Source organism: Ursus maritimus, unplaced genomic scaffold, assembly GCF_017311325.1.
Source record: "Ursus maritimus isolate PB19 unplaced genomic scaffold, ASM1731132v1 scaffold_10, whole genome shotgun sequence".
Lineage (NCBI taxonomy): Eukaryota > Metazoa > Chordata > Mammalia > Carnivora > Ursidae > Ursus > Ursus maritimus.
This window is the reverse complement of record NW_024423344.1, coordinates 2,446,840-2,458,461: the sequence shown is the minus strand read 5'-3', so window position 1 is coordinate 2,458,461 and position 11,622 is coordinate 2,446,840. Positions and strand designations below refer to the sequence as shown.

The following is an 11,622-nucleotide window of genomic DNA, read 5'->3' as shown; positions in this document are numbered from 1 at the left end:
GGGGGAGCGGGCGGACTCGCGGTCGGCACCCGCGAAACAGCAGACTGAGACCCTGAACCGGGTGCGCGCGCCACCAGGCTTCTCCCGAAACTCCGGAATCGCGGTGTGCTCACCGGGCATAGACTGAGACCGGGAGACCCGAGAGCGCACGGGGCAGCCGGTGGCTGGCGGCATTAGAAACACAAAGGACAGAGACGCGCCGGCCCTGGAAGTGAGGGCAGGGACGCCGGGTGTGGGGCGCATATCCCGGGAAGCTGCAGGGTTGAGCAGCACCAACAGTCACAGAGTTAAAGTGGCCAGAACATCAGCAGAGAACGGGCCGCAATCCCTCTGTTCTGTGACAGTGCGGCCGCTGCTGCTCTGACTCTCAGAAGAGGCATAGCCGACCGCCAGGGAAAGCTGCCAGAGAACAAAAGCCTGGAAATACCGGCTCACAGCGTGCCCATCCCCATCCCCCCTCGCAGGGGACACAGAGACTCTACCCAAACAGGGTTGCCTGAGTATCGGCGCAGCAGGCCCCTCCCCCAGAACACAGAAGGCAGGCTGAAAAATCAAGAAGCCCACAACCCGGGGCGCCTGGGTGGCGCAGTCATTGAGCGCCTGTTTCCGGTTTAGGGCGTAATCCCAGCATTCCGGAAAGGAGTCCCACATCGGGCTCCTCCACTGGGAGCCTGCTTCTTCCTCTCTCACTCCCCTGCTTCTGTTCCGTTCTTGCTGACTGTCTGTCTCCCTCTCTCAGATAAATAAATAAATAAAATCTTTAAAGAAGAAGCCCACATCCCTAAGATCCCTATAAAACAAGGGGCACGGCCTGGGACCCAGTCAATAATTTGGGCTCTGGAAACCCCGCAACCTCTCTTCATCAGAATGACAAGAAGGAGAAGCCCCCCCCCAGCAAAGAAAAGACAGTGAGTCAGTGGCCTCTGCCACAGAAGTAACGGATATGGATGTAACCAAATTATCAGAAATGGAATTCAGAGTAACAATGGTCAAGATAATGAGTAGACTTGAAAAAAGTATTCAGGAAAATATTACTGAGAATATAGAATCCCTAAGGACAGAAATGAGAGCGAATCTGACAGAAATTAAAAATTCTATGAGCCAAATGCAGGCAAAACTAGAGGCTCTGACGGCCAGGGTCACGGAAGCGGAGGAAAGGGTTAGTGAATTGGAGGATGGGTTAATAGAGGAAAAAATAAAAATAGAAGATGGTCTTAAAAAAATCCACGCCCACGAATGTTGGCTACGGGAGATTACTGACTCAACGAAACGATCCAATGTTAGAATCATCGGCATCCCCGAGGGGGTGGAGAAAAACAGAGGTCTAGAAGAGATATTTGAACAAATTGTAGCTGAAAACTTCCCTAATCTAGCAAGGGAAACAAACATTCGTGTCCAAGAGGCAGAGAGGACCCCTCCCAAGCTCAACCATGACAGACCTACACCACGTCACGTCATAGTGCAATTCGCAAATATTAGATGCAAGGATACAGTATTGAAAGCGGCCAGGGCAAAGAAATTTCTCACGTACCAAGGCAAAGGCATCAGAATTACGTCAGACCTGTCTACACAGACCTGGAATGAGAGAAAGGGTTGGGGGAGCATATTTAAAGCTCTTTCAGAGAAAAACATGCAGCCAAGGATCCTTTATCCAGCAAGGCTGTCATTCAGAATTGATGGAGAAATAAAGACATTTCAGAATCACCAGTCACTACCCAATTTCGTAACCATGAAACCAGCCCTACAGGAGATATTACGGGGGGTTCTATAAAAGTAAAAAGGCCCCAAGAGTGATACAGAACAGAAAGTCACAATCTATAGAAACAAAGACTTTACTGGCAACATGGCATCATTAAAATCATATCTCTCAGTAATCAGTCTTAATGTAAATGGTTTGAACCATCCCATAAAACGCCACAGGGTTGCAGATTGGATAAAAAGAAATGACCCATCCATTTGCTGTCTACAAGAGACTCATTTCGAACCCAAAGATGCATTCAGACTGAGAGTAAGGGGATGGAGTACCATCTTTCACGCAAATGGACCTCAAAAGAAAGCTGGGGTAGCAATTCTCATATCAGATAAATTGGATTTTAAACTACAGACTATAGTTAGAGACGCAGAAGGGCACTATATTATTCTTAAGGGAAGTATTCAACAAGTGGATATGACAATTATAAATATATATGCCCCCAACAGGGGAGCAGCAAGATACACAAGCCAACTCTTAACCAGAATAAAGAGACATATAAATAAAAATACATTAATAGTAGGGGACCTCAACACTCCACTATCAGAAATAGACAGAACACCCTGGCAAAAACTAAGCAAAGAATCAAAGGCTTTGAATGCCATACTCGACGAGTTGGACCTCATAGATATATATAGAACACTACACCCCAGAACCAAAGAATACTCATTCTATTCTAATGCCCATGGAACATTCTCAAGAATAGACCATGTTCTGGGACACAAAACAGGTCTCAACCGATACCAAAAGATTGAAATTATCCCCTGCATATTCTCAGACCACAACGCTCTGAAATTGGAACTCAACCACAAGGAAAAATTTGGAAGAAACTCAAACACTTGGAGACTAAGAACCATCCTGCTCAGGAATGACTCGATAAACCAGGAAATCAAAAATCAAATTAAACAATTTATGGAGACCAATGAGAATGAAAATACAACAGTCCAAAACCTATGGGATACTGCAAAGGCAGTCCTAAGGGGGAAATACATAGCCATCCAAGCCTCACTCAAAAGAATAGAAAAATCTAAAATGCAGTTTTTATATTCTCACCTCAAGAAGCTGGAACAGCAACAGAGGGACAGGCCTAATCCACGCACGAGGAAGCAGTTGACCAAAATTAGAGCTGAAATCAATCAAGCAGAAACCAGAAGTACAGTAGAGCAGATCAACAGGACTAGAAGCTGGTTCTTTGAGAGAATCAATAAAATTGACAGACCACTGGCAAGACTTATCCAAAAGAAAAGAGAAAGGACCCAGATTATTAAAATTATGAATGAAAAAGGAGAGGTCACGACGAACACCATTGAAATTGGAAGGATTATTAGAAATTTTTATCAACAGCTATATGCCAATAAACTAAGCAATCTGGAAGAGATGGAATCCTTCCTGGAAACCTATAAACTACCAAGATTGAAACCGGAAGAAATTGATTCCTTAAACAGGCCAATTAATTATGAAGAAATTGAGTCAGTGATAAACAACCTTCCAAATAACAAAACTCCAGGCCCGGACGGTTTTCCTGGGGAATTCTACCAAACATTCAAAGAAGAAATAATACCTATTCTCCTAAAGCTATTTCAAAAAATAGAAACAGAAGGAAAGCTACCAAACTCATTCTATGAGGCCAATATTACCTTGATCCCCAAACCAGGCAAAGACCCCATCAAAAAGGAGAATTACAGACCGATTTCCCTAATGAATATGGACGCCAAAATCCTCAACAAGATACTTGCTAATAGAATCCAACAGTACATTAAAAGGATTATCCATCACGATCAAGTGGGATTCATACCTGGGATGCAAGCGTGGTTCAATATTCGCAAATCAATCAGCGTGATACATCATATCAACAAGAAAAGACTCAGGAACCATATGATCCTCTCAATCGATGCCGAAAAAGCATTTGACAAAATACAGCATCCTTTCCTGATTAAAACCCTTCAGAGTGTAGGAATAGAAGGTACATTTCTCAATCTCATAAAAGCCATCTATGAAAAGCCTACTGCAAATATTATTCTCAATGGGGAAAAGCTGGAAGCCTTTCCCTTAAGATCAGGAACACGACAAGGATGCCCACTCTCGCCACTATTATTCAACATAGTACTAGAAGTCCTTGCAACAGCAATCAGACGACAAAAAGGGATCAAAGGTATTCAAATCGGCAAAGAAGAAGTCAAAATGTCTCTCTTCGCAGACGACATGATACTCTATATGGAAAACCCAAAAGAAGCCACTCCCAAACTATTAGAAGTTATAGAGCAATTCAGTAACGTGGCGGGATACAAAATCAATGCTCAGAAATCAGTTGCATTTCTGTACACGAATAACGAGACCGAAGAAAGAGAAATTAGGGAATCCATCCCATTTACAATAGCACCAAAAACCATACGTTACCTTGGAATTAACTTAACCAGAGACGTAAAGGACCTATATTCTAGAAACTATAAATCACTCTTGAAAGACATTGAGGAAGACATAAAAAGATGGAAAGATATTCCATGCTCATGAATCGGAAGAATTAACATAGTTAAAATGTCCACGCTACCCAGAGCAATCTACACTTTCAATGCTATCCCGATCAAAATACCAAGGACATTTTTCAAAGAACTGGAACAAACAGTCCTTAAATTTGTATGGAAACAGAAAAGGCCCCGAATCTCCAAGGAACTGTTGAAAAGGAAAAACAAAGCTGGGGGCATCACAATGCCGGATTTTGAGCTGTACTACAAAGCTGTGATCACAAAGACAGCATGGTACTGGCACAAAAACAGACACATAGACCAATGGAACAGAATAGAGAGCCCAGAAATGGACCCTCGGCTCTTTGGGCAACTAATATTTGATAAAGCAGGAAAAAACATCCGGTGGGAAAAAGACAGTCTCTTCAATAAATGGTGCTGGGAAAATTGGACAGCTACATGCAAGAGAATGAAACTTGACCACTATCTCACACCATACACAAAAATAAACTCCAAATGGATGAAAGACCTCGATGTGAGACAGGAATCCATCAAAATTCTAGAGGAGAACATAGGCAGCAACCTCTACGACATCGGCCAAAGCAACCTTTTTCATGATACATCCCCAAAGGCAAGAGAAACAAAAGATAAAATGAATTTATGGGACTTCATCAAGATTAAAAGTTTCTGCACAGCCAAGGAAACAGTCAGAAAAACTAAGAGGCAGCCCACGGAATGGGAGAATATATTTGCAAATGACACTACAGATAAAGGACTGGTATCCAAGATCTACAAAGAACTTCTCAAACTCAATACACGAGAAACAAATAAACAAATCAAAAAATGGGCAGAAGATATGAACAGACACTTTTCCAATGAAGACATACAAATGGCTAACAGACACATGAAAAAATGTTCAAAATCATTAGCCATCAAGGAAATTCAAATCAAAACCACACTGAGATACCACCTTACGCCAGTTAGAATGGCAAAAATAGACAAGGCAAGAAACAACAATTGTTGGAGAGGATGTGGAGAAAGGGGATCCCTCCTACATTGTTGGTGGGAATGCAAGTTGGTACAGCCACTCTGGAAAGCAGTGTGGAGGTCCCTTAAAAAGTTAAAAATTGAGCTACCCTATGATCCAGCCATTGCACTACTGGGTGTTTACCCCAAAGATACAGACGTAGTGAAGAGAAGGGCCATATGCACCCCAATGTTCATAGCAGCAATGTCCACAATAGCTAAATCGTGGAAGGAGCCGAGATGCCCTTCAACAGATGACTGGATTAAGAAGTTGTGGTCCATATATACAACGGAATATTACTCAGCTATCAGAAAGAACGAGTTCTCAACATTTGCTACAACATGGACGGCACTGGAGGAGATAATGCTAAGTGAAATAAGGCAAGCAGAGAAAGACAACTATCATATGATTTCTCTCATCTATGGAACATAAGAACTAGAATGATCAGTAGGGGAAGAAAGGGATAAAGAAAGGGGGGGTAATCAGAAGGGGGAATGAAACATGAGAGACTATGGACTATGAGAAACAAACTGAGGGCTACAGAGGGGAGGGGGGTGGGGGAATGGGATAGGCCGGTGATGGGTAGTAAGGAGGGCACGTATTGCATGGTGCACTGGGTGTTATACGCAGCTAATGAATCATCAAGCCTTACATCGGAAACCGGGGATGTACTGTATGGTGACTAACATAATAAAAAATCATTATTAAAAAAAAAAAGGCCAAGGGAATCACAGAAAAGCTGAACCAGGGATAATGTTATTGAGCAGTTCAATTAACCATCTCTAGAAGTGCCCTTCCTCCAGACTTCCTATTATATAAGATCATAAATGTTCGTATTGTATGTGGTTTTTCTCACGTGTCTTCTGTTATTGGCAGCTGATAGGATTCTAAATGATAAGGTATTTAAATAAAGTAACATAATTTTATTAGCAAACATGCTGTCACTAACTAGGACACAAAATAAACAGATTTTCTATAGAGTATCCTTGTGAGTGAAAAAGAGAAATTATGTAATTTATACAATAGCCCAAATATTGGGTTTAAGAACTACAATTTAAAAACCTCTATTATACAGAAAAAAAATAGTGTTTAATAACATGAGGCTCTGGAAACAGCTGGGGTTCAAAGTTCGGTCCGCGCATTTAGGGTTACCAAGTGAAGATCTCCGTGTTTACTTTCTCCCTCTATGAACTAATGATAAAAACAGCTGTCTTCATTTACATATAGCACTTGCACAGCAGCACACAGTGAATACTCAGCAATGTTGGCTTATGTTACTACTCGTAAAATGTTTATATCAGTGGTACTTAGATCCCAGTAAGTACATACACCTGAATTTATACCACAGCTTTTGGCTACTCTTTAGTGACTAGCACAAAACTAAGTTAATTTCCTAGAAAATTAAATTTCTCGGTATTGATATGACTGACTTCCTGTATGTTCTCTTAATTTTTTCATTGAAATATTCTTTTAAAATAAGCATATCCTATTCCATTTTCAACTCCATTTGGCCTCTAAGACAATCAATATTGTCATCTGTAAACATTACACATAACTTCACATCAAGTAATATTACAATAAAACTGCACAGAACACACATGGCTGTTTTTTAGACTTGATTCTTTTTGACATCCCTCTGCATGAAAAAAGTTTCTCCGTCCCCTCACTTTCAATCTGCAGGTGGCTTTAGGTCTAAAATAAAGTCTCTTGTAGGCAGCATACAGACAGGCCTTGTTTTTTAATCCATTTTGTTACCCTATGTCTTTTGATTGTTTAGTGCATTTACATTAAAAGTAATTACTGATATGTATTTATTGCTATTTTATTACTGTTTTATGGTTGTTTCTGAAGATTCTTCTCTGATCCTTTTTCTGTCTTTCTCTGTTTCATGGCTTGCCGATTTTTTTTTTTTTAAAGATTTTATTTATTTATTCGACAGGACAGAGACAGCCAGCGAGAGAGGGAACACAAGCAGGGGGAGTGGGAGAGGAAGAAGCAGGCTCCCAGCAGAGGAGCCCGATGTGGGGCTCGATCCCACAACGCTGGGATCACGCCCTGAGCCGAAGGCAGACGCTTAACCGCTGTGCCACCCAGGCGCCCCATCTTGCCGATTTTCTTTAGTGATATATTTGTATTTCTTTCTCTTTGTTCTTTCCGTATTTATTAGTTTTTGATTTGTGGTTACCATTAGGTTTGTCCATAGCATCTTCTGCATATAGCCATCTATATTAAGTTGATGGTTGTTTGAGTTTGAACCCATTCTTCACTCCTGTCCTCCCCATGTTTTAGGTATATGATGTCATATTTTATATCCTTTTATTTTGTGAGTTCCTTGACTGATTTTTTTTTATATAAAATAATCATTTTCACTGCTTTTGTTTCCTACTTTCTTACTTGTTACTTTCGGTCTTTCCTTTCCACTCAAAGAATCCCCTTTAACATTTCTTGCAGGGCTGGTTTAGTGGTCATGGACTCCTTAGTTTTTGTTTGTCTGGGAAACTCTTTATCTCTCCTCCTATTCTGAATGATAGCCTGGCTGGATAGAGTAATCTTGTCTGAAAATTTTTCCCACTCAGCACTTTGAATGTATCATGTCACTCCCTTCTGGCTTGGAAAGTGTCTGCTGAAAAATCTCTGGCTAGCCTAATGGATTTTCCCTCATAAATTGCTATCTCCTTTTGTCTTGCTGCTTTTAATATTTTCTTCTTTATCACTATATTTTGCCATCTTAATTACAGTATATCTTGGTATGGATCTGCTTTTGTCAATTTTGATGGGGGTTCTGTGTGCCTCCTGGATCTGGATATCTGTCTTCTTCTCCAGATTAGGGAAGCTTTCAGCTATTATTTCTTCAAATAAATGTTCTGCCCCCTTTTCTCTCTCTTTTCTTCTGGGACTTCTATAATATGGATGTTACTACATTTGGTGGAGTCACTGAGTTCCCTAAGTCTAGTCTCCTTTTGCATAATTCTTGTTTCCTCTTTTGTTCAGCTTGGTTACTCTCCACTACTCTGTTTTCTAGGTCATTAATTTGTTCCTCTCCTTCTTCCAGCCTGTCGTCCCTTCCACCATGCATGTTTCTCATTTCATTTATTATACTTTTACCTCTGCTTTGTTATACCTTACCTGTGTATTCAGGGTCTCATTCATGTCTTTCACTCTTTTCTCAAGGCCAGTGAGTACCCTTATGATCGTTGTTTTAAATTCTCATCAGGCATATTAATTATATCTGTTTTGACTAGATCTCTGTCTGTGGCCTAGTCCTATTGTTTCATTTGGGATATATTTCTCTATTAGGAAAGTCAGCTATGTCTCCTGTTCTTGAGGGTAATGGCCTTATAAAGAAGAGGTCCTGGAGCGCCCTGCTGTGTAGCGTCCCCTGTTCCCCAGGGCCTGGTGCTTCCAGGAGCGTCTCCACTGTGTACTATGTGCACTTGCTGTTGTGTCCTGGCTGCTTTATCCTTCAGGCCAGTCATCTGCAGAGGCTCTCTTTGTCTGCTGTGGGCAGTTTCTGGTCCCTAGCCTGAATGTGGCAAGTTTCAACTAGGTGAGCTGTGGCCTGCTTGTGAAATGAGACTTGTTGCCACTGCCACCAGAACTGAGAGTCTGCAAAATTCCCTGTTTGGAAGGCATGGTGTTGGTAGGGGTTTGGGCTGGTCTTCTGGAGGGAGGGGTTTGTAGTACTGGGACTTACACAATCCTGACTGCAAAGTGCCTTTTCATTGGAGTATGGGAGCATGTGGGTGTGTGGCCTGGTGTAAGCAAGTTAGGAACTAAGAGTTGGTGCTGCACTTGTTCCTGCAAGTGGCTCTGTGTTTATGCTGAGGAGCAGGGGAGGGAAATAGTGCATGCCAGCTCCTTTGTTCTCCAAAGGGTCTCTCCATAAACAATGCCTCTTTGGGACACCCTCTGACTTGAGCAAATAACCTCCCCACTGTGTGCCCCAAGCACTCTCCAGATCGCTGTTTCCATGCCATATCTGTGGGCTGTTTTTCCTGCCTTTTCTCTAAGAGCAACTCAAATGTCCTCTAAGCTCCCCTGGAGTGAAACACTCTGACCTTGAAAACTCCAGGCTTCATGTGCTGGTGGTTGCACAAACTCATCAAATTCAGGCCCACTCACCTTCCAAGCCAATGGCTATAGGGATTCATTTTACCTATGCACTCCACTGTGTGCTAGTTTGTCTCTTGCCCTTCTCCACAACCATGGCTACCTCCCCACCACAGCAGCTACAGTCCCTTTGTCTTCCAAGCATGTCTCCACACTTTCTACCTTCTTCAATGTGGCCTCTTCTCTACCTTTAGTTGTGGATTGTGTTCTGTTAGTCTTCAGATTGATTTCTGGAGTATTCAGAATGATGATAGTCATCTAGTTATATTTGTGGGATGAGGTTGAGCCTCATGAGGTGGGAATAGGGTCCTACTCTGCCATCTTCCCCTCCCTGTTTTGTTTCTTAAATTTCACATCTGAGTAAAATCATATGGCATTTGCTTTCCTCTGACTGACTTATTTCACTTAGTAGTATACTCTCTAGTTCCTTCCATGTCATTGCAAATGACAAGATTTCATTCTTTTTAATGGCTGAATAATATTCCATTACACACACACACACACACACACACACACACACACACAAATATATATATACCACATCTTCTTTATCCATTCATTGATTGATGGACACTTGGGCTGCTTCCATATCTTGGCTATTATAAATAATGCTGCCATAAAGATAAGGGTACTGCTGACATGAACTTTTAAAATACCTGAGAATTACGTATTTGGAAAATAAAAATTAAAAATATACTACAACACTAAAACAACATGAGAACTTACATACCTATCTTCATTTTTGGCTTCCAAAGGAGGAGCAGGGCCCCTTGACTGACCAAGGGGGTCAAATGCAGAGCCTGAGACACAATTCAAGAGTTTATATTGTATTTGTGATACAGCATAATCAAAGAAAATATAAAACCTTGCACAAGTTATTTAATTTGCCTATTTATTAAATGGTTTACATTACCTATTTATTAAATGGCCAGGACATTTGTTATGTCTATATAAACATTTTTTATATCAAGAAATTGGTAAGATTTTAACATACATCAAAGTATATAAATGAAATGTGAAAACAAAAATGAGTACTCTCTCAGTGTTTACTTCTCCTCCACAGTAACCTATCCTAACTCTAGGAACTCTAAATTATCAATCACATGAGTAATGACCTGGTATTGAGTTTTTAACTTTTTTTATTGGTATAGTATACATTAGGTTTTGTCATAATAATTTTATTTTTACATTATGACCTAACTTACATATTTAAATACTATTTTCACTTATAAATTTTAAATTGGGCTCTAACTTATATAAATAAATTGTAGTTTCTAGTTTTTTTAAAATGCACACATTTTTAATGTACAAGTTAGCACACTTTTACAAATTACATGCCAGTATAACCACCATTCCAATTGAGATACAGAACGTTTTCATTAATGGTATCTAAAATAATGACATACTTTATAATCAACAGCATGTTAGGTTTTATTTAAAATGGTAACATTTTACATCTATACATAGAAACACTATAACAACGTTAAAACATCTGAAAAAATTATTAGAAGAGATAATATAACAAACCTCTCAAAGCTGCTTTGGTAAAACCAGCTGCTCTCACTGCTGTCATTGGTCTAGTAACTCCATCCTTGAAAGAAAAAGAATCATGTAAAAGGTATTCTTAAATAAGATTTATTTCTTATCTATAGTTCTGCACATGGCACATACATTAACATAATCCCATTTTTTTTAGTCCCAATTTTTCTGATTTTTTAAAAAGATTTATTCATTTATTTGAGAGAGAGACAGAGAGAAAGAGAGAACATGTGGTGGGAAGGGGCAGAAGGAGAGGAAGAGAGAAACTCTAAGCAGACTCTGAGCTGAGTACAGAGCCCCACTCTGGGCTCAATCTCACAATCCTGAGATCATGAGCCAAAGCCAAGAGTTGGACATTTAACCGACTGTGCCACCCCGGCACCCCTTTAATACTGATTTTTAACCACTCTCTGCTTATTCCTTACCCCTGCCTCCTCAAATGTCAGTCATGTCTCTACTTTCCCTTTCCCCTATAAAATTTCAATTCCTTGCTTGAACTGGGCTTACTCCTAGTTTGAAAAGAAAAACTCAAAAGATTTTTATATAGCACCTTATATAAGTTATATAGGTTATTAGCTGGCTACTCCTCTACTTTTTTGGTCTCCTATATGCCTATGAGAGAAACTACAGAAATTGTTGCAAGTGATAGCATAGGAAAAATGGGACCCAGAGTTCACTACACAACCAAACTATCTTCTATGTCCACTGCTCAATGGGATTTCATTTGAGACCTG

General features: G+C 40.5%; 1 protein-coding gene across 4 annotated transcripts in view; it reads right to left on the bottom strand.

Moving 5' to 3' along the window:
• IFT88 (intraflagellar transport 88) overlaps positions 1-11,622 on the bottom strand; it is a 145,624-nt gene that overhangs the window by 110,680 nt on the left and 23,322 nt on the right. For all 4 annotated transcript variants that reach the window (XM_040621247.1, XM_040621264.1, XM_040621252.1 and 1 more), the window contains 2 exons: positions 10,877-10,940; positions 10,080-10,149 (listed from right to left, as the gene is read on the bottom strand). In XM_040621247.1, coding sequence (XP_040477181.1) covers positions 10,080-10,149; positions 10,877-10,940 — 134 coding nt within the window. The remainder of the gene's footprint in view (positions 1-10,079; positions 10,150-10,876; positions 10,941-11,622) is intronic.